Here is a 20,739-nt window from a genome sequence, read left to right on the forward strand (position 1 = left end):
CTTCTCTTGTCGCCAGCTTGACATCTGTGGAGGCTGAGAGCAGATTTCACACCGGCTCTGGCCGATACCGAGGAGGGCACCGAACAGCACACATTTATCTTATAAACAACACCAAACTGTCTCATCCACCGGCTGGGACGACGAACTCAAGCACTGACGGGGTAAATCTGCCGATATATCGGCCTCATGTGTCGAGTTGACAGTTGGTAGTTGCCCTGGCTAAAGCTAACTAACGCAGTTAGCCGCTAACGAGAGTCGGTGAAATGTAACCAACTTCAGAGCCAAAGTCCCTCAAACACCCCCGTATTCACTAAATCACCCCCAGGTCACGCTTTATCAGCCGCTCCTGTCTGAAGTCCTGCATGCAGCGGGGCGACTACAACCAACTTTGAGCTGTCATTTGCGGTAGATTGTCCGGGGGAAAGACTTCCAACCGAAAGGGAAGCCCAAGCGGCCCGGTTCCACATCAGCGATCCCACTGAGGGCTCGAAGAGCCGCGACGCCCGCTGGACTTGAAGGTTCAACCGAGCCAAGTTGTCACTGGGAGCCGGGTCATCCGGACAGAGACCCCATGAATGGAAATCGGAACAACAGGTGGGTGATCGGTCACCCCGGTAACCGGGTGTTCAGGAGCAAACTGATCTGAAACACCGCGGTTAAATTCTCTTTTATATCTAACACACGCACACTGGGGGACGCTGCTCACTTTTGTAGCTATATCCGTGTGCGTCCATCTCAAAACCAGTTTACCGGCTTTCTGGTTTGACCACGTCATTGCTGTCGGCTGTCAGTGGCAGGTGTTGACCCTGTCAGATGTGTCTGAGGTGTGTGTGTGTGTGTTTGTGTGTGTGTGAATGACCCTGACCCACACTGACCCCTGACCCTGACAGATGTATTGAGGACATGAATCTGTGTTCCTGTGGTCAAATGTTGATCCTATGATAAGAAACAAGGGAAATAAGTGACACCACTCCATGTGCACAGCTTTTCTTCCTGGTGTTGGCATGCCTTTGTTGCCATATAAAGGTTGTAGCAACGCAGACATCGTCACCATGGGAACGACACAGGGGACAGAGCGGCCTGCAAACGCACCGCACTAAAGATGGCTGCTGAGAAAAAATTCAGGGACAAACATCAACTATTGGAGTTGATGACATTGTGAACTTATTTTTTAACGGCTTCACCTCTGAAGAGAGTTTGAGAGGTTCATGTATCGAGCAGCCTGTCTGTCTGCCTGCCTGTCTGCCTGCCTGCCTGTCTGTCTGCCTGCCTGTCTGTCTGCCTGCCTGTCTGTCTGCCTGTTTCCCTGTCTGTCTGCCTCTCAGAGCTTGTTAGCAGGATCCCATTTATACATTTTAATCTCTCTAATTTTAGCTAGGAATTCCATCAGTGAATTACTTATAAATATTAAAGGTGTTGGTTTGAGAAGTCATCAGTAATAAACAGTGTTGGAGCTGTTGACTGTCAGTCGGTACAGTAGCAAACACAGTGCTGATCATTTTATCATTAATTAAATCATCGGTTTAACATTGTAGATGTGATTTAAAGCGGCTTCGTTTGTGCTGATCTTATTCTTAATTTCTGCGTTTATCGTGTTCGTGTTTTTTCTGGTGTTGCTGTAGGAGGAGCCCAAGCCCTTTTTACGTTGCCACGGCGACCTGGCTATGGCACTATCGGGAAACCCATCAAGCTCCTTGCCAACTGCTTCCAGGTGGAGATCCCAAAGATTGATGTCTATCTTTATGAGGTGGACATTAAACCTGATAGATGTCCCCGCCGAGTCAACAGGTAGGACCAAGACTGAACTGGTTTAGTCCGAGTGTGAAGAGCTCAGCTTGTCGTGTGTCACCTGACCGACATTTCGTCTAACTTTCATTCAGGGAGGTGGTGGACTCCATGGTCCAGCATTTCAAGGTGACTATTTTTGGGGACTGTCTTCCAGTCTATGATGGTAAGAGGAGCCTGTACACGGTTAAAGCGCTGCCCGTGGCCTCTGGGGGGGTAAGTCTCGCAGAAACCTGGGCAATTGTGTGTGGTAGCCTCGTGTCTGTCCTCCCGGGCTTCTGTGGGTTTGGCTCACCCCTGTCTGGCTCCTCAGGTTGATTTGGATGTGACGCTGCCTGGCGACGGTGGGAAGGACCGTCCATTTAAAGTCACCATCAAGTTTGTGTCTCTGGTCAGCTGGCACATGCTTCACGAAGTCCTGACTGGACACGCTGCTTCTGAGCCTGTAGACCTGGAGAAACCCGTTAGCACCAACCCGGTTCACGCGGTGGACGTCGTCCTTCGTCACTTACCTTCCATGAAGTGAGTGGTTGACCTTGCTGTTCTAAAGGCTGAGCGATCAGAGCAGTTTGTGTGATCGGTACATGCTCAAGGGCACTCCAACAGTGCTCTGAGGGTGTCCCAACACCCCCACAGACCGAGCTACCGCTGGACCAACACATAAGATTGAATGATTGAGCTGTAATAAAGGAGGTGAACTGTGGTCATCAGGTACACCCCAGTGGGACGATCGTTCTTTTCTTCCCCTGAGGGCTACGACCACCCTCTCGGTGGAGGCAGAGAAGTTTGGTTTGGCTTCCATCAGTCTGTTCGACCAGCCATGTGGAAAATGATGCTGAACATCGACGGTGAGATAAAGCGGGGCTCAAATGTCCAAACGTGCCACACGCGGCTGCTTCTGTGGTGGCTTGAGCACCTCCTTCCTCCCCACAGTGTCAGCCACAGCGTTTTATAAGGCCCAGCCTGTGATCCAGTTCATGTGTGAAATCCTGGACATTCACAACATTGACGAGCAACCGCGCCCCCTCGCCGACTCCCACAGGGTCAAGTTTACCAAAGAGATCAAAGGTAGGTGGCGAGGAAGGTGTGCACGGCTGCTGTGTGTACCCGACCTGCTCTGACCGCATCAGCATCCTCTGCACCACTTTGGCAGGTCTGAAGGTGGAAGTGACGCACTGTGGAACCATGCGCAGGAAGTACAGAGTCTGCAACGTCACCCGGCGCCCTGCCAGCCTCCAGACGTGCGTCTGTGCATCACAGTCCAGCCGAGGCCCAGCCGCTCGCGCTAACAACGTCCCTTTTATGACAAATGTCCAGGTTTCCGCTGCAGCTGGAGAGCGGTCAGACTGTTGAACGCACGGTGGCGCAGTACTTCAGAGAGAAGTACAACCTGCAGCTAAAGTACCCCCATCTGCCCTGTCTGCAGGTGGGCCAGGAGCAGAAGCACACCTACCTGCCCCTGGAGGTAAACCCGTCTTTGTCTGACTCCACCTTGGAGAACAAGTCCCCGTAATTCCTTCAACAGATTTCATGTAACAACAGCGTTTAAATTCTGCAGTTTTCAGGATGCATCTAAAATGATGCTGGCTCTTGATAATCAACTTCCACAATCATCCAGCATCAGAGCTGCTTTAAATACCAACTTATCTAGATCTGAATAGAGAAGTAGATGGTTCTTACATGTGGCTGATTCCTGGACCTGTTGCTTCAGGTGTGCAACATCGTGGCTGGACAGCGCTGCATCAAAAAGCTGACAGACAACCAGACGTCCACCATGATCAAGGCCACGGCTCGCTCTGCCCCCGACAGGCAGGAGGAGATCAGCAGGCTGGTGGGCATCACGGCTGCTTTTCTGCTCTTTGGGGCAAACCTCCACTCATAATCTGCCCCATTTTTTGCAGGTGAGAAGCGCAAATTACGAGGCCGACCCGTTTGTTCAGGAGTTTCAGTTCCGTGTCCGTGATGAGATGGCGCAGGTGACGGGCCGCGTCCTGCCGGCCCCCATGCTGCAGTATGGCGGCAGGGTGAGCTCTGAGCAGTTTATGGTACCTTCCCTTTTATCATACCTACACATTTGCATGTGTGTGTTTGTTCGTGTGTGTGTTTGCGTGTGTGTTTTTACGGTTTTATTAAAAAATGAGAATGTCCACTAATGAACATAAGGATTCAAAATATGATTGTCAATGCACCAGAGTAACTGCTGATTTACCTGTTGTCCCGCAGTGCTGTCACACACACACACACACACACACACACACACACCACACACACACACAGTGTTGTTCCTGGTGCAGACCTCTCTCTCGTGTCAGTATCGAGTTGCCTGTATTATTGGCGTTTCTCAGACGGTTTTGTTGATTGAAGTTAAATGTGTTTAAGTTGGAATTCTGAGTCAGGGGTCCGAGTGTCACCTGCAGCAGATAAACCGTGCCTGTTGTTCCAGAACCGCACCGTGGCCACACCAAGCCACGGCGTTTGGGACATGAGGGGGAAGCAGTTTCACACCGGCGTGGAGATCAAGATGTGGGCCATCGCCTGCTTCGCCACGCAGAGGCAGTGCCGGGAGGAGATCCTCAAGTGAGTCTTGCTGCTCATCGTTCAGGTTCAGACGGAACCTGAGCTGCAGCTAAATCATCTTGAATCATCTGACCCAGTTGTCATAGTGACGGCTTTACAGTGACAATGGTGTCATTAATGTTCCTCATGCAGGAGTTTCACTGACCAGCTTCGAAAGATCTCCAAGGACGCCGGGATGCCGATCCAGGGTCAGCCATGTTTCTGTAAATACGCCCAGGGAGCCGACAGCGTGGAGCCCATGTTCAGACACCTGAAGAACACGTACGGCGGCCTGCAGCTCATCATCGTCATCCTGCCTGGAAAGACCCCAGTTTATGGTACAACCAGTGGGAAAACCACAACAAAAGGACACATGAATTATAGAGGAAAGTCCCCAGAATGCAGTTGTGATGTGTTCTGTGACCCACAGCGGAGGTGAAGAGGGTGGGCGACACCCTGCTGGGCATGGCCACGCAGTGTGTGCAGGTGAAGAATGTGGTGAAGACGTCTCCTCAGACCCTGTCCAACCTCTGCCTCAAGATCAACGTCAAACTGGGAGGAATCAACAACATTCTGGTTCCACACCAACGGTACTACTAGCACACAGGCTGGCTCACAGCTGCCGGCGCTGATCCGGCGGCACGTCACCTTTGAACCTGTGTGTCTGTGTGTGAGAGTGTGGCTCAAGCCTGCCTCTTTTTGACTCTCTCCCCTTCACAGGCCCTCGGTGTTCCAGCAGCCTGTCATCTTCCTGGGGGCTGATGTCACTCACCCTCCAGCAGGGGATGGCAAGAAGCCCTCCATCGCAGCGGTGAGATCTCAGGGTTTCCTGTCTGTCTTTCTGTCTGTCCACCTGTCTGTTTATGTAAGGACACTAGAAAACATGTCGAAGCAACATTTGTTGTTTCTTGTAGAACCTTTTTTCCTCAACCCAAACATAAAACGCATCATTAAACTCAAGGAAGGCTACATTTTTAGTCTGTCTGGGTTGTTGTCTGTAACATAGTGTGGTGTAAATATGAACAATAACCTTCCTTAGCTGATCAGAGAGCTTTGTGTGTGTGTGTGTGTGTGTGTGTGTGTGTAGGTGGTGGGCAGCATGGATGCTCACCCCAGCAGGTACTGCGCCACAGTCCGAGTCCAGAGGCCACGGCAGGAGGTGATCCAGGATTTGGCCTCGATGGTGCGAGAACTTCTGATCCAGTTCTACAAATCGACCCGCTACAAGCCGACCAGGATCATCTTCTACAGGGACGGTGTGTCGGAAGGACAGTTCAGACAGGTACAGACAGCAGTTGCAGAAGAGTGAAGTCGTTGTTACAGAAGCAGGTTAGGAGCCGTGTGTGTGTGTGTGTGTGTGTGTGTGTGTGTAGGTGCTCTACTACGAGCTGCTGGCCATCAGGGAGGCCTGCATCAGTCTGGAGAAGGATTACCAGCCCGGGATTACTTACATTGTTGTGCAGAAACGCCATCACACACGGCTCTTTTGTGCAGATCGCAACGAGCGGGTGAGTCAGACAAAGAGCCTCAGTGTGCTCTCAGTACTCACACACTCCTGTACCAACCTGATCAGGTGACTGAAGTCTTCCACACCCAGAGTCGGGACAGTTCAACCAGATGACCTTCATCTGTTTTTGCTCTCAGGTGGGTCGAAGTGGAAACATCCCTGCGGGCACCACTGTGGACACAGACATCACCCACCCCTACGAGTTTGACTTTTACCTCTGCAGTCATGCTGGCATCCAGGTGAGCTTCAGGCTGGCGGAGCCACGCCCCTTTATGCTGCTATTGCTTCACCTGCTCTTTCCTCCCCAGGGGACCAGCCGACCTTCCCACTATCACGTCCTGTGGGACGACAACTGCTTCACCAGTGATGAGTTCCAGCTCCTCACCTACCAGCTGTGCCACACCTACGTGCGCTGCACGCGCTCCGTCTCCATCCCTGCACCGGCGTACTACGCCCACTTGGTGGCGTTCCGCGCTCGTTACCACCTGGTTGATAAAGAGCACGACAGGTGGGGGAAACTGGAGCGTTCCTGTCTGTTTGTTTTCAGTGACATAACCTCAGTAGCAGCTGTAACATACAGGTTTCTATGTGTGTGCAACATATGGCAACGTGCACATGAAGCGTACGCATTGTTTGTGGGCGGAAATTTGCTCCCATATGGATCCTGTCAGTCATTACTGTAGGCTGTTAAAAAGGTGACATAGTCCATATAGAACAGGAGCATTAAGGCCCTTTAGCAGACGGCTAATATGAGCTGTGCACGCCAGGCGTGTGCACGTTCACAACCATCAATAAGGAAGTCATTTTTCCATCTTTCCCTGATTTCTCTTGGTCTGAGATCATGAGACCTGCATGCTAACGGATGTGTGGCTTACTTCCTGTCTCTGCAGTGCTGAGGGCAGCCATGTCTCAGGGCAGAGCAACGGCAGGGACCCCCAGGCTCTGGCCAAGGCTGTGCAGATCCACCATGACACCCTGAGGACCATGTACTTCGCCTAAATGTACTGGCCTCCTTCTCTCCAGTAGGTCCAGTATATGATGAGAGCCAGAGCCAGTCTGTGTGGCCACACAGAGGATCCCCCCTCCCCCCCACACACACACATATACACACACACACACACACACACACTGCTGCACATGTGACCACTGGGCCTGGATGGAGACCAGCTGCAGTGTCTCTTTGCTCTCAGCTGTGATCAGGCTTGATCTGACAGCAGCTCAGCAGGTTCCTTCATGAAGCAGAACCACTCAGGTCCAGGTGGCTCTGTGGCCTTCCGATGAGCCCCATGTTGTGATTCTTTGCTTTTAGCTGGTCTGGACATTGGTGCTGTGTGTAGTGTTCCTGTCAGCGCTCCGCTGACCGGGCAGGTCGCCTCCGTGGTCCCTTCTGTCTCCTTAAATGTGATGTCATGAAGCATCACCGCAGAGACACCGACTGACCTCTGACCTCTGCTGGGTCAGGTGACTGTAGACTTCAGCTTGGTACAAAGTCTTTTATCCAACCATTTGGTGTGTTTTATCCTTGCTATTTATGATTTTTTTAAAGGTATATTGACACTTTGGAGCAATAGAGTTGGTGTCGTCTGACAAACGTCTCACAACAGGAACTGGCCAGTGTTGTCGTCATCAACTCCTCCAGTGCAATAAGGTCTTGGCGCCACGGCAGTAGTGGGCGCTGAGGCGGGCGTGGGCGCTGCGGCGGGCGTGGCGTTTATGGTTCTGCGAATGTACAGTATTGCTGACAGGACAGTTGTCTGTGTCGTGTTAACTCAAAGTGCCTGATTGTTGGTGAACGGACGGGTCGACCGAGGTCTTTAAGTGGTTCCAGAGTTTGTGTGACGCTCATGTGGCCGATAGTTCTAATCACTAATTGGTTCTTGCAGTAAAAGCCTCTGTTCTCCACCAGCCAAAGGCTGAGGCAGCTTTAGCCCATCGGCCGGTTCTACTCATCACATGAGCCATAAAGTGAAGCAGCAGATGATGTCCGACGGTCGCTGACACGAGAGGGACCTTAACGGAGTCATATTTCAGCTTGAGGTCACGTAGCTCCTCCTCTCTCATCTGATCCATGCATTTCTCATACCTCCTCCCACTGATGCGATTCCAATCAGATCATTGATGAGAATTCTCTGATCTGTTCAATGTCCAGCAAGAGTGCAGAGGAAGCCCTCATGTTAATCACATGGACCAAACCACCGGGGGAGCGGGGAGGGGGGGGACGCCATCTTGAGGGGGCTCTAATGACACTGCTGAGTGAAACAAGCCAGGCTGCTACGGAGAGCACACTATTTAATAATTTATCTTCTATTTAATACAGAGATTAAGTGTGTTTTACTGCACTTGAAGGGACATTTGCAGTTTTCAGTCCCGTCGTCCCCGTGTGTGTGCGTGCATGTGTGCGTGCATGGAGCTCATAAGGGTCACACATTACCAGCATCTCACTGAACTTAAGGAGGATTCTTGTGCGCACGTGTGACGTGAGCGCTCTCGGTCTCCAGCCTTAACCCCCCCACTGATGAAACGAGCGGGGTGGCGCCTGTGGGCCGTCCTACAGCGCCGCCGCAGTAGCTGCCTTTATTCCCCCCAGCCAAGCTTGTGAAAATGATGTGGTCCGACTTATTTACGCGCAGAGCTGTGGTTCTAAACTCACCATCACAGGTGCATGATGTGATCGTGGGCCGAGCCGGCAGGTCGGGGGGGGCCCGTCGGCCCCCCTGGTCTGACCTCCGGACCGTCGTCACCATCTCAGAAGCTCTCCAGAGGTTTCAGAGACATTTCTGCTTTTTATTCCTTCTGCATATTTACAGGAGGCGGCGTGAGCGAGGAGTCCGTTAGACTGTGCCTTTCCCGATGGTGCTGAGTAAAAGAGTAAATCAAAGACATCTTAAGTTGTAGAAGGGCCCGCCAGGCCCCCGGACGTATGGATGTACCGATACCTGACGTACTGTAGGGCCGGATGGGGGGGATGTGCTCGTTCGTGTTTACCTCTGATTTATGCCAAGAACACAAAAATATGCAGAACTGATGAGTGAGGAGCCAACCGGACCAAAAGGCCTGTGGAGATCACCTCAGCAGACGGGTTCTCCAAAGCACAACGACATTTGTGAAGACTGAAACAGACGGACGCCGTCGCCGTTACGTAGCATCGGTCTCTCTGCCACGACTAACCTCTAACCCGGACGGCAATAACGAACCTGCTTCGGCTCTTTTATCAGCTGGGACGTTTTCATGTTTACACGTTTGGGACCGTTGAGTCCGGCGGTTCCTCCGCGAGTGCCCGTCCCCCACGTTAGGGGAGTCCCCACAATGATACAAGAATCTGTTTGGCTGCATCACGAAAACACGGTTGTTTTACAGCATCGATACGCTTATTATTATGGATTATTATTATTATTACTATATGATTATATTGTTGCTGATTGTTCAACAGTTTTTTTCACAGTAAAACTACATCAAGGCTTTTTTATTTTAGTCGTCTGGTCTTGGTCCTGAGTTTAGTCTTTTTATTTGGTTGTCATATTAAAATTTTTGGGAATAAATACTGTGATGAATCAGACCTGTTTGTATTTGATGTTTGGTCATAAAAGGTGAGAATGGAAACATTGACAGCTGCAAAGGACCGAGGTGTTTGAACTGTGAAATAATTAATTTAGTGCAGTGACATCAACAGGTGTGTCACATGATCAGGGTCATTAAGCAATACAGGAAGACGGGCTTTAATTCGGTCACCCGGGGGGAGAAACTGACTTTGGGACAAAACAATTGATATTTTCTGACCTCTGCTGTAACTGTCAGAGTTTAAACCTGCAGATTCCTCCACAAATATGAAAAGAAATGGATGTCTGATAAAAGTTCACGTTAGTGAAGCTGAAGGTGCAGAGCTCAGCATCAGGAACAGGAACAGGAACAGGCCTGGGCAGCAGGTTCGATTCTAAATTACAGGTTTGTTCTGATCAATGAGGTCTGAGCTTCAAGAAGGAGGAAGGCGGAAACTTCAAAGAGCAAGTTTCATGTTTCAGGATCAGAAACCAGATTAGGATGATTCAGTTCTGATAAACAAATCAATAACAATGTAAGGCTGAGCCTGTCTCTGTCTGTTTATCTGTCTGTTTATCTGTCTGTCTGCATGTCTGTTTATCTGTCTGCCTGTCTGCATGTCTGTTTATCTGTCTGCATGTCTGTTTATCTGTTTGTCTGCATGTCTGTTTGTCTGCATGTGTTTATCTGTCTGCCTGCTTGCACGTCTGCATGTCTGTCCGTCTGTCTGCATTCCTGTCTGTCTGTCTGCCTACCTACCTGTCTGTCTGCCTACCTGTCTGTCTGTCTTCAATTATTACTGACAGAAAGTGTCCAGGGGGCAGTTATCAGTCACTTCCTGTCTCTATTTAAAGTCCCCTCTCATTGTGTTGTGTAACCCTTTGTTCCTGACTCATATCAGCACCGTGTGCTGACATCATTTCCTGTGTACACTAACATCCTTAGTTTTTAATAGCTTCATCCCCAAGTCCAATAAAACACTTGTCTGATTAAACAGGAAGAATTTGTGTGTGTGTGTGTGTGTGTGTGTGTGAGAGAGTGTGTGTGTGTGTGTGTAGTTCAGCAGCAGCTACACCTTCTCTGAAGTGAACATACTTGTGATCTGCACAGATGTGAAACATTGTTTTGAATGAAAAAGTTTTGTTTCACACAAAATTGAAAATTAAGCTTTTTAATATAATGTTTATTCTGCTTTTAAAAGAGGAGGGATGGAGGGATGGATGGTCTTGTTTCTGTCTTCTGATGCAAATGAAACATCCAGGATGATCCAAGTACTGAAGGCCACAGCAGTTGACCATTGATTGATTGATTGATTGATTACCCACTGACTGATTGGTTAGCTCTGTGATGAGAGCTGAAGGTTGGAAGCTGAATTCTTAATGTTAATTCTTAGCTGAATGTTCTGTGAGAAACCAACCACCAACAACCCAAGTGAATCCGATCTTCAGATCATGTCTGACGTCATTAGATCACCAAACAATTGTAAACTAGGACATTCTGAGGAGAGCAGCTCTTTGTCCATCATGAAGTCAGCAAGAAGGTGTCCTGCACAGAGAGGACTCGTCAGTTTTCCTCCTCCTGATAACGTTGAGCCTTCGAGGGTCTCTCAGGAGGACAGTGAGGAGCGTCTCCACACCTCAGGATGTGCAGCTTGGCCATGATGCTCCTGAAACAGTGGCTCAACATGCTTCTGACAGCTGCTGACGTGAAGTAGAAAATGAGCGGATCCAGGCAGGCGTTGAAGGTGCTCGACATCAGCGCCACGTTCCTCCATTCCTCGCTCTCCTGCCGGACGTACCCAACCACGTGGGATGCGTTGTAAGGTCCGAAGCAGACGATGAACGCCACCAGGGTTCCGAGCGCCAGGCCGATGGCGCGTAGCCGCCGCCGCCTGCTGATGTTTGGGAGACGAGACAGTATGAAGATGAAGTTGACATAGCAGAAGCAGCAGATCAAGAAGGGGACGCAGAAGAGGACGACGAAGAGCTCCAGACGCACCCGCACCAGGATGCTGAGCTCGTTCTCTGAGAACTCCAGGTAGCAGGTGGACGGAGGCGTGGCGGAGCTGTTGGTCCACTGAGCGTAGGGCATGATGTAGACGATGCTGAGGTTCAGACAGGAAACCACCCAGAACATCACGCTGGCCAACACGGCGTAGCGAGGCCTGCGGCACAAGGAGTACCTGAGGGGAAAGGCCACGCCCAGATAGCGCTCCACGCTGACGGCCGTGAGGAACAGCGTGCTGTTGTAGATGGTCACGTAGAACAGGAAGCCAGTGAAAGGACACAAGGCGTACGGCAGCAACCACGCCATGTCGTCTAACGCCTCCTTCATTTTAAAGGGCAGGAAGGCCAAGAAGATCAGGTCGGAGATGGTGAGGTTGAGGAGGAGGACGTCTATCGGCGTTGCCTTGCGGCGGACCTTTCGACAGAAGGCGCAGAACGCCAAGACGTTGGCGGGGACCCCCATCAGAAAGGTGAGGATGTAGACGGCGAGCAACAGGCGGCTGTAGAGCATGGCGGTCGATCACAGCAGGAGACAACTGCAAGAGACACCGAAACAAAGGTCAGCAGCTCCATCCCCACCGAGCTGGACAACATGGTTCCTTTACTGAGAACAGAGTTCTTCACACAGCTACATGAATGAGCTAATAACAATACAATAATAACACAAGTAATAACAGCTGAAACGTCTCCACAACTCGGGAGGAAGAGAGGAAGCCTGCAGATCTGAGTTGACAGGAGCAGAACCAGAGGAAACACTGATTGAGCTGACCTGTGTGAAGCGTCAGAAGGCAGCTGCTCCATCACCGTGATGCCGCTGCAGCGCTGCATGCTTCTCCTCCTGGAGCAGAATGTTTGAGTACAGCAGCTCCGGTTCCTCAACACCCTCCCAGGAAATTTAATAAGCCTCTGCGCTCAATCTCTGTTCTCATCTTTGACCAAACATCATCTCATGGCAACCAGTTAGAAGCTCACTAACATGCGCATGTGTGTATGTGTGTGTGTGTGTGTGTGTGTGGTTGGGGTGCTTGTTTTTCCACTCTGTCCACCAGGGGGCGACCTTTTCCTCCATAATGGTGATTAAAGTAATAAATCAATTGAAAGAATACAGAAAGCTGTAAATGTTGCAGATAATGAATCAGACTACATCTGTGGGAAGTAGAACTGGTCCTAGATCTGGTTCTGGAAACCATCTTATTTACTTGTCAACCTGGTTCTTTTTACTGTCCCTGGTGAATCAAATAAAGCAGAATGACTCCAGCGTCTGCGGAGCTTCAGCCCTAAATGGCTGAAGAGAAGAAAGGTGTGACAGCAGCCATGTGTTACCTGTCTGAAAGCTGCGGGCCGGCTGATGTGGCTCCGGGTGTCACATGGTCCAGTCTGCTGCTTGTGGACTGGCTCGGCTCCACTGCATCACCAGTCCTCCCAGTGGCACCAGTGGCATCGTTCTGCAGCATGTCAACCAACTCACCCCTGACTGATCTGTGATAGCTTCATAAAGACCAGTCAGGTGGTCAAATGCGCACGTCCAGAGCAACCACACACATCCTCGAACTTCTATCTTTGTGAGGACATAAATCAGTACACATCTCTCTACCCTGACCCTGAACAATGAACCCCCTGACCCTGACCCCTGACCTAAACCCAGTTCTAACCTCAACCTGTAAACCAAGTCTTAACCCTCAAACAGGCCAAAAAGTTGTGACGACCAGCCAAAATGTCCACACACACACACACACTCCTGGTGTGAAGGTGTTGTTACAGCTGCTAATTAAGAAAACCCAACCAGAACCTTTTATCCGTTGTGTGTATTCGTGTGTTGCTGAACGTTCCGACATGTATCGATTTTCTGAAGTGATCCAGTCATACTTGTCTGACACTGATTATTTTATGACTGAATGCTCCTGTTAGTGTTTGTGGTCGAGTCAGGTGTGTTCATCATTTTTTATTTGGTCACCGAGTTATAATATGAATATTCTGAGTTATTAACATTCTCACACATCGATCAACGTATGGCCCAATATAATAATACTAATAAAAGTGACTCTGGTTCCATGTTGGGCAGCAACGGCAGCACATGGAGCCATTTTCTACCTCCTCATTTGATCCAGGAGAACGTGCCCAGTGAGGACATGTGACTACTGCTACACCTTTATCACAGGTTCAGATGTGACGATTCATCACAGGACATAAACGGCCGCTGTCACCGTAAAAACAAGCATTTGATCTGAACGAGTGGCTGCTGAAACAGACCAGTTCTGGTTTGATCTGGTTGCCAGTGTCTCCTCCTTCTGGGTCAGTAGTCAGCCCACCGTGTTCTCGGTCCTCAGTAACTTTGCTAACCTCACCCACGACCTGGCTCCTCTCAGAAGGTGTGGGCGGGGCTTCGACGTTTGCGCCGGAGCTTTTAAATCGATGCCGGAACCCATCAGTCCTGCTGAGCTGGTTCTGCCTTGCACAGATTCTTTCCAGGACTCCTCTCGACACCGCAGGTGACAACATCAGCATGACCACAGGCTCCAGGAACACGTTGCAGGAGCTGGTCAGCATGGCGTACGTCCTCCACTCCACATTTGTCTTCAACACGAACCCGACGACGTGTGTGGCGTTGTAGGGCGCGTAGCACACCACAAACACAGCCAGAGTGGAGAGGGCGATGGTCAGCGCTCTCCTCTTTCCCAGCGGACGCAGATTTGACTGCCACACCAGGGTCACGCACCGCAGCGTGCAGAACGTGGTCACAATTAGGGGTAAAAGAAACAACAAGACGGCCATCTCCAGGCGCAGGGGCAGCAGAACCTGCAGCTGGGACGCGTTGAAGTGCTCGTAGCAGACTGACGAGTCCCCCTGGACGGAGACAAAGCTCGCCCCTCCCTCAGCCACCAGGCCGATGCTGAGGTGAATCAGCACCACGACCCACAGGGCGACGCTGATGAAGCAGGACAGACGAGCGCGGCGGTATAGCTTGTAGATAATCGGAAAGGCGATGCTGAGGTAGCGGCCCACCGTCACCGCCGTGATGAACAGGCAGCTGCCGTACAGCGAGGAGTAGAGGAAGAAGCTGTAGACGGGGCAGATGGATGGCGGCAACGTCCAGTCCTGAAGCAGAGTCTCCATGGCCTTGACCGGCAGCCAGGCCACCAGCGCCAGGTTAGCCACGCACAGGTTGAGGGCATACACCACGTTGGGCGTGGCACCGCGCTTACATGCTTTGCGCACGTATACGAAGAGGACCAGCAGGTTGGCAGGAAGGCCGAGTAGAAAGGTGAAGATGTAGACGGCGAGAGCGACGCAATCAATGTAAACCACCATGTCTTCAGGTGAGGACAATCGATCATGACAAGAGGAAATCCACCAACCAAGTCAAGGTGGCAATAATATCCTGCCTCCGGCTGGTGAAGGAGCTGCGGTTTTTCCTGGATTCTTCCTCCGTCATGTTCAGGAGCCACTCCGAGGTACAGCCAACTTCAAAAACAGGCGCTGGCCAATAAGGTGCTGATGCATGTGGGCGCGACGGGGGCGAGGTGCAGTCCATATCAGGGCAAAGATCCAGATAAGCTGATGTAGCCACTCATGCAGAAGTCGGGGCATTTAGCGCATACCCTGCTGCCTTAATTGCCCTCTCAGTGGACGCCAACAGACAGGTAGCATCTGGCCCCGAGGTGAAATGATTCAGAATAATCGAGCGCGTCAGGAAGTGCACGGCTGCCTCGTAAAGATCAGGCAGACGACGTGAAACGGAGGTCCTGACAGTACCATCATAAAAGTGCTGAAGCTGGGGGCAGGATGGCTCCGGCTCTGGGAAAGCAGACACTTGTTTGAGGTGTGATGGCTCTTCTCACTGGTTTATGGCTGAGGATGAGTTATGTTGTGTGAACAGGCTGTGGGAAGGGAGCGTCATGCTAAAGGCTTTCGGGAAGTAAAATGGAGCAGAAAATGACTGAGGTGTCACTGAAGCACAACCAGAGATTTTACTGGAAGTGACCTTTTCTGGAGTCACATACAGATTTCCAAGCGTGCACCTTTAAAGCGCTCATCAGAGTCACAGTCCATCAGACCAAAGTAGCAACCAGCTAATGCTGCTGTGGGGTCTATTACCAAGTGATGCTAGCTTAACCGCTTCAACTGTTCTCTACACGCTACAGAAAATCAAACAATAACATCAAACAGGATTAATGACTCAGAAGAGGGTGGCGATTCCGCCCGAGCATCTAAACCTACACAGAAGGAATGACTCAAAGACAGGAAGCTGAGCGCTGGTGTCCTGAGATAACAGCATCCACTCTCCACCTTGAGCTCCTGGTAGTATTCAGGCTTTTCTGTTGTTCACAGGAGCCTTTTGTCATTATAAATTTGATCACAGGTACTGAGACCATAAATAAGAGACACTAACGGGATGGCCAATTAACCAGGAAGGAGCTGTTAGAGCCTGTTGTCCTGGTCCAGCCCAACTCACTGTCGCTAAGGTTTACAGCCGTAATACCTCTGCATCACAAGATTCAGTCGGTGAAAGGAACCTTCTCTAAAACAAGCCAGAGGTATTGCTTCATTCGGAGACATTTATTTTCAGATTAAGAGAACAAAAACAGATCTGAGCCATCACAGCGTCGGTTATTAGCTTTCTATTTCCAGCCTTCCTGCCTGTTTACCAGGCGTTTATACAGAAAGTGCCTGAGCTTTACCTTCCTGAGCTCCTGCCATTATCAGGCGCTCTGATCCAGAGAGCTCTGGCTGATCAAACAGTGACGGAGAAAAACAAAGTCATTAAAGCTAATGAGCGTTAGAGTAACGATCTCCGCGCACCAGGACGGGGTCACTTCCTTCTATTAACTTTGTATGCATCATTCATTACGATCAAAAGTGAAATATTGTCCCCAGTAAATGTTTGAAATAGGTGAAGCAAAAGATGAACATTGGACTGGAGCTCTTCGCCGGCCGTGGTCCTACTGGGCCAGCAGCTGCAGCTTGTTCCTCCCACTGGAGTCTGTGAGTGGAACCAGCATCGCTGAAGTTCTGTGAGGAGGCTGGGCCCAAGTCAGGCGTCCACGGGTGTTGAGACTGCGCTCTTCCAGGGACAGAGCTTCCCGTTTTCTGGAGAGATCCTGCAGCATGCGGGAATGGTGGAGCTTCATCTTCTGCAGGGAACCTCTGAGGAAAAACCAAAAGCTTCTCTTTATATCCGACCCCAAATACAAAAACCGGGCTGCAAATGAACGATCAGAAACCAAACCCTAAACTAAAGAATCAAATCTCTGTGATTAATGCGGATTTCCGTCTCACTTGGCCTCGGACAGCTTTTGTTTCAGAGCCGTGATGCTGGATTCCAGCTGCTGAACTTCATCAATCAGACCAGACATCACCTGCAGAGAAGGCAGAAACGGCTGAAGAAAGCTGGAGCTGACCGGACGGCTCAGGCTGGTACCGGTCCCAGTCACCCACGGACCTTGTCCCTGCAGAGATCCACTCCGGGTCTGCCGCTCCTGTTCTCCAGTCGCGTGTGAGCCAGCTTCAGGGAGGCCGTCTTGGCCCGCAGATCTGCATCCAGCTCGTGAACGTCAGCCTCCATCTCTGCCATTTCATCTTCCGTCTACAGGAGAGGTTCCGTCCGTCACCATGAGCCTCGGTCCGAACACTCGGGCCCGTTACACACACTTGTCCTACCCTCCTGAGCTGCCACTCCAGCTCGTTCCGCGCCTGTTCCTCTTGGTGGTTGCGCTTACGAAGCGCGAACTCTGTGGCCCGTCGCTGTGTGTCCAACTCATTCTGCAACTAACACCAGAAAACCAAGTCTTTCTTCATCGTTACAGCATCAGATCCCGGGTTTTTTCGGACCCTACACATGCACACTTTGGGCTGCCACTGGACACACACAGACCTGGGCTCTAGTGAGACTCATGTCCTCTCTCCTTTGCTGGGACACCCGCATGGCCTCCTGGGCTCCAGTCACATTAGACTGGCTGAACTGGACCCACTCCTCAGGGGTAGAGGACCTGCAGCAGGAGCAGAACTCTAATGAGGTTCTGTGCTGGTGTCAGCAGCAGGAGACACGTGACTCTAGCGGTTTCTATTCCTGCCTAAACGTTCCATTATTCCAAGTTTACCCTGGTGGAATCCTCGTTGGGTTGGTCTTCAGGGATATCTGCGGGGATTTTACTGTCAGTGACAGACAGGACAAATCAATGTCCAAGGCAGCCATCTTGTCTTGGATGTCAGCAGTCAGCTGGTGACGGGCCTCCTGCAGAATGCTGGACCAACGACAGACAGAGTTAACCCTCTCCTCAGAGGTTAGGGTAGGGTTAGGGTTAACCCTTCCTCAGAGGTTAGGGTAGGGTTAGGGTTAACCCTCTCCTCAGGGTTAAGGGTAGGGTTAGGGTTAACCCTCTCCTCAGAGGTTAGGGTAGGGTTAGGGTTAACCCTCTCCTCAGAGGTTAGGGTAGGGTTAGGGTTAACCCTCTCCTCAGGGTTAATGGTAGGGTTAGGGTTAACCCTCTCCTCAGGGTTAGGGTAGGGTTAGGGTTAACCCTCTCCTCAGAGGTTAGGGTAGGGTTAGGGTTAACCCTCTCCTCAGGGTTAATGGTAGGGTTAGGGTTAGGGTTAACCCTCTCCTCAGAGGTTAGGGTAGGTTAGAGTTAACCCTCTCCTCAGAGGTTAGGGTAGGGTTAGGGTTAACCCTCTCCTCAGGGTTAATGGTAGGGTTAGGGTTAGGTTTAGGGTTAGGGTTAACCCTCTCCTCAGGGTTAATGTTAGGGTTAGGGTTAACCCTCTCCTCAGAGGTTAGGGAGGGTTAGGGTTAACCCTCTCCTCAGGGTTAAGGTTAGGGTTAACCCTATCTTCAGGGTTAATGGTAGGGTTAGGGTTAAGCCTCTCCTCAGTGTTAATGGTAGGGTTAGGGTTAGGGTTAACCCTCTCTTTAGGGTTAATGGTAGGGTTAGGGTTAGGGTTAGGGTTAGGGTTAGGGTTAACCCTCTCTTTAGGGTTAATGATAGGGTTAGGGTTAGGGTTAGGGTTAACCCTCTCCTCAGGGTTAATGGTAGGGTTAGGGTTAGGGTTAGGGTTAACCCTCTCTTCAGACTGCTCACCACATGTGCTCAAAGCTTTTGTCGATGTGCTGCTGCAGGATTTCCTGAACTTGTTCAATCAGCTCCACTTCCTTCTTCAGCTCCTCATCCACAGGGTCCATTACAAGCTCTGCGTCCCTCCGCCCGTCCCTCAGTGTCAGGCATTCTCTACTGACCTCCAGGGGAGCGGCAGTGGCAGCCAGGGTCTGCTCGGTTTCCTCCTTAGCCTGAGCACAACATACATGCAGCTGATGTTGTCTCCTTCCACCAGAATAGGGACAAATACTCAACATTTCTAAAAGAAGAATCCTAAAGCTCAATCACACACATTCACAATAGAAGACATGTACCGTTGCATTCTAAGGACACCACTGTTAGGGACCCCACCGACGCACCTTTCTAGTCCGTACAAAGTTAGGAAATAGCAGGTTAGGGTTAGGGTTGGTTGGAGTGAATTTGCCAGTGCAATTTGGGATTTGCATCATTTTTCCTTTGGCATTTGTTTGGTGGGTGGGAACATTTTTGTTGTGCTGCATTATTTCCTGTCGAATTTGTATTATGCGTTCTTGTTCTTGCGTCATTGCTGAGTTTGCAGCGTTCGTCCCCATCAACCACCCCGCTAAACTCATTATCAGCAATTACACAATGAAATTATACACAATGAATATTAACATTCCGCTCTTACGTGCTGCTGGAACCTTTAACTGGACTCACCAGGGCCAGAGCCTCCATCTCTTTATCCAGTTCCTGCGTGCATGTTTCCAAAGCTTCTTTCCATCGAGCAACCTCCCAGGCCCGGTCGCTCAGCCTGCGAGAGGTGTCACTCTCATCCCAGGCCGTCTAATGATGGAGGACACCTGAGTTACCTGTGAGGCACCAGGACACCGTCGCCACTCCCAGGCCTTTCCATGAAGAGGAGAAGAAAAACCCACCTTACAGTTGGTCTGGTTACGGAGTGACCTCCCCTCCTGACGGATGACCGCAGAGACGAGCCGTTGACTCTGGGCTGTAGCCGACAGCTGCTGGTTGTTTCTCAGCCAGTCCAACACGCTGTGGTGCTGGCCGGGCTTGGAGGAGACAGCAGACATCCTGCTGGTGGAGCCAGAACCATGAGGAGATGGTGCTCAAGTCATTTTTCCAACAATGGCTCACCAACACGGAAAAGGCGGCTATTTACACACGATCTGTTGATGTGATCGATGTTTTTGTTTTAAACACAATAGCTCATATCCATAGTTGATAAAAGGACAAGATTAATTTAAAATAATGCAGAGAAGGACTTCTAAGGTTTGGCTCCACAAAATCCTTGGTCAGAGTTTCCAAGTGTCTGATGGTGTTATGATCATCTCAGAGTATTAAACCCAAATTACAGTTGCCACTGGAGGGAAGAACATGGCTTGATGATGGAAGAACATGGTTTGATGAGGAAAGAACATGGTTTGATGAGGGAAGAACATGGTTTGATGAGGGAAGAACATGGTTTGATGATGGAAGAACATGGTTTGATGAGGGAAGAACATGGTTTGATGATGGTAGCACAGCAGCGAAGATGCTGGAATGACCATGTAGAGAAGTATCTGCAGTGTATCTACAGATCTTCTCACCATCAATGGAGACCACCATGATGTCTGAAGGTAAAGGGGGGGGGGGGGAGTACACAAGTCAGTACGGAATAGAAAAAAATAGCTGCGGCACCTCCAGGCATTGGGAATAAGGAAAGATTCCAGCAAGCGTTGTGATTAACTTTTGGGAAACTGGCTGCAACATTTGAGCTAGTTTAAGCCACAAGTAGTTGGGGTTAGGCTTTGAGCCAGGCCTGTTTCTGACAGGAATCAGCAACATTGTGTCCTCAAGTTGATAATTCTCAGCATGTGGGAACGAATGGAACAGCTCATACACTCATGGAACAGCTCACACACTCATGGAACAGCTCACACACTCATGAACATTTGAAAGTTGAGGACGAGGCCCTCAGAAATGAAACAGATCAGACGAACCGTGAAACCTCCTGACGTCGAGTGCCGAAAGCAACAGTCAGAACAAGCTGAGCTCGTCTCAGAAAACTAAAGAGAAAAGTCTGAATTTTACTCACAGGAATTCTAGAACGTTCAGTCGGTGAGCTCCGCTTCAGCTAGACACGGTATCATAGCAACGACAACACAAGCCGTCTCCTGGCAACGGTTCACCTTCCATATATGGGCAACGTCGACTGACGCGAAGAGGGTGACATAAAGCAACAAAGGTTTGCAACCCTTAAAAACCTTTAATACTCCTGCGTTAATTCTTGTGCAGT

At 50.4% G+C, this 20,739-nt stretch overlaps 5 protein-coding genes across 10 annotated transcripts in view; 1 reads left to right on the forward strand and 4 right to left on the reverse strand.

Moving 5' to 3' along the window:
• Positions 1-20,739, reverse strand: part of LOC130518149 (myelin basic protein-like) — a 54,825-nt gene that overhangs the window by 6,534 nt on the left and 27,552 nt on the right. The gene's annotated exons all lie outside the window — the stretch shown is intronic.
• ago3b (argonaute RISC catalytic component 3b) lies at positions 7-9,404 on the forward strand. 2 transcript variants are annotated; one of them, XM_057020500.1, is made up of 20 exons: positions 7-161; positions 410-594; positions 1,623-1,788; positions 1,881-2,001; positions 2,099-2,307; positions 2,497-2,633; positions 2,719-2,853; positions 2,939-3,026; positions 3,103-3,250; positions 3,497-3,616; positions 3,687-3,830; positions 4,229-4,362; positions 4,495-4,679; positions 4,772-4,931; positions 5,062-5,152; positions 5,429-5,623; positions 5,715-5,849; positions 5,986-6,087; positions 6,157-6,356; positions 6,739-9,404. In XM_057020500.1, the coding sequence occupies exons 2-20, from the start codon at positions 576-578 to the stop codon at positions 6,845-6,847; spliced, it is 2,598 nt and encodes an 865-aa protein (XP_056876480.1). In that variant the 5' UTR covers positions 7-161; positions 410-575; the 3' UTR covers positions 6,848-9,404. The 2 variants fall into 2 exon arrangements, with proteins under 2 accessions (XP_056876480.1, XP_056876479.1); XM_057020499.1 differs by having other exon boundaries at positions 13-161; positions 326-594.
• On the reverse strand, positions 10,541-13,250 carry LOC130518144 (free fatty acid receptor 3-like). Of its 2 annotated transcripts, XM_057020521.1 has the most exons (3): positions 12,161-13,250; positions 11,384-11,927; positions 10,541-11,279 (listed from the first exon to the last, which is right to left on the reverse strand). In XM_057020521.1, exons 2-3 carry the CDS (start codon positions 11,900-11,902, stop codon positions 10,992-10,994), a joined length of 807 nt encoding a protein of 268 aa, XP_056876501.1. In that variant the 5' UTR covers positions 11,903-11,927; positions 12,161-13,250; the 3' UTR covers positions 10,541-10,991. The 2 variants fall into 2 exon arrangements, with proteins under 2 accessions (XP_056876501.1, XP_056876500.1); XM_057020520.1 differs by having other exon boundaries at positions 10,541-11,927.
• On the reverse strand, positions 13,265-15,813 carry si:dkey-211g8.9 (free fatty acid receptor 3). Its single transcript, XM_057020514.1, has one exon. It carries the CDS (start codon positions 14,698-14,700, stop codon positions 13,552-13,554), a length of 1,149 nt encoding a protein of 382 aa, XP_056876494.1. The 5' UTR covers positions 14,701-15,813; the 3' UTR covers positions 13,265-13,551.
• Positions 15,928-20,669, reverse strand: tekt2 (tektin 2 (testicular)). Of its 3 annotated transcripts, none has more exons than XM_057020510.1 (10): positions 20,539-20,669; positions 19,379-19,630; positions 19,161-19,286; positions 18,468-18,673; positions 17,490-17,633; positions 17,264-17,378; positions 17,050-17,157; positions 16,832-16,975; positions 16,669-16,748; positions 15,928-16,536 (listed from the first exon to the last, which is right to left on the reverse strand). In XM_057020510.1, exons 2-10 carry the CDS (start codon positions 19,532-19,534, stop codon positions 16,332-16,334), a joined length of 1,284 nt encoding a protein of 427 aa, XP_056876490.1. In that variant the 5' UTR covers positions 19,535-19,630; positions 20,539-20,669; the 3' UTR covers positions 15,928-16,331. The 3 variants fall into 3 exon arrangements, with proteins under 3 accessions (XP_056876490.1, XP_056876492.1, XP_056876491.1); XM_057020512.1 differs by having other exon boundaries at positions 19,379-19,535; positions 20,539-20,596; XM_057020511.1 differs by having other exon boundaries at positions 19,379-19,538; positions 20,539-20,593.

The sequence above is a fragment of the Takifugu flavidus genome, chromosome 21 (assembly GCF_003711565.1).
Source record: "Takifugu flavidus isolate HTHZ2018 chromosome 21, ASM371156v2, whole genome shotgun sequence".
Lineage (NCBI taxonomy): Eukaryota > Metazoa > Chordata > Actinopteri > Tetraodontiformes > Tetraodontidae > Takifugu > Takifugu flavidus.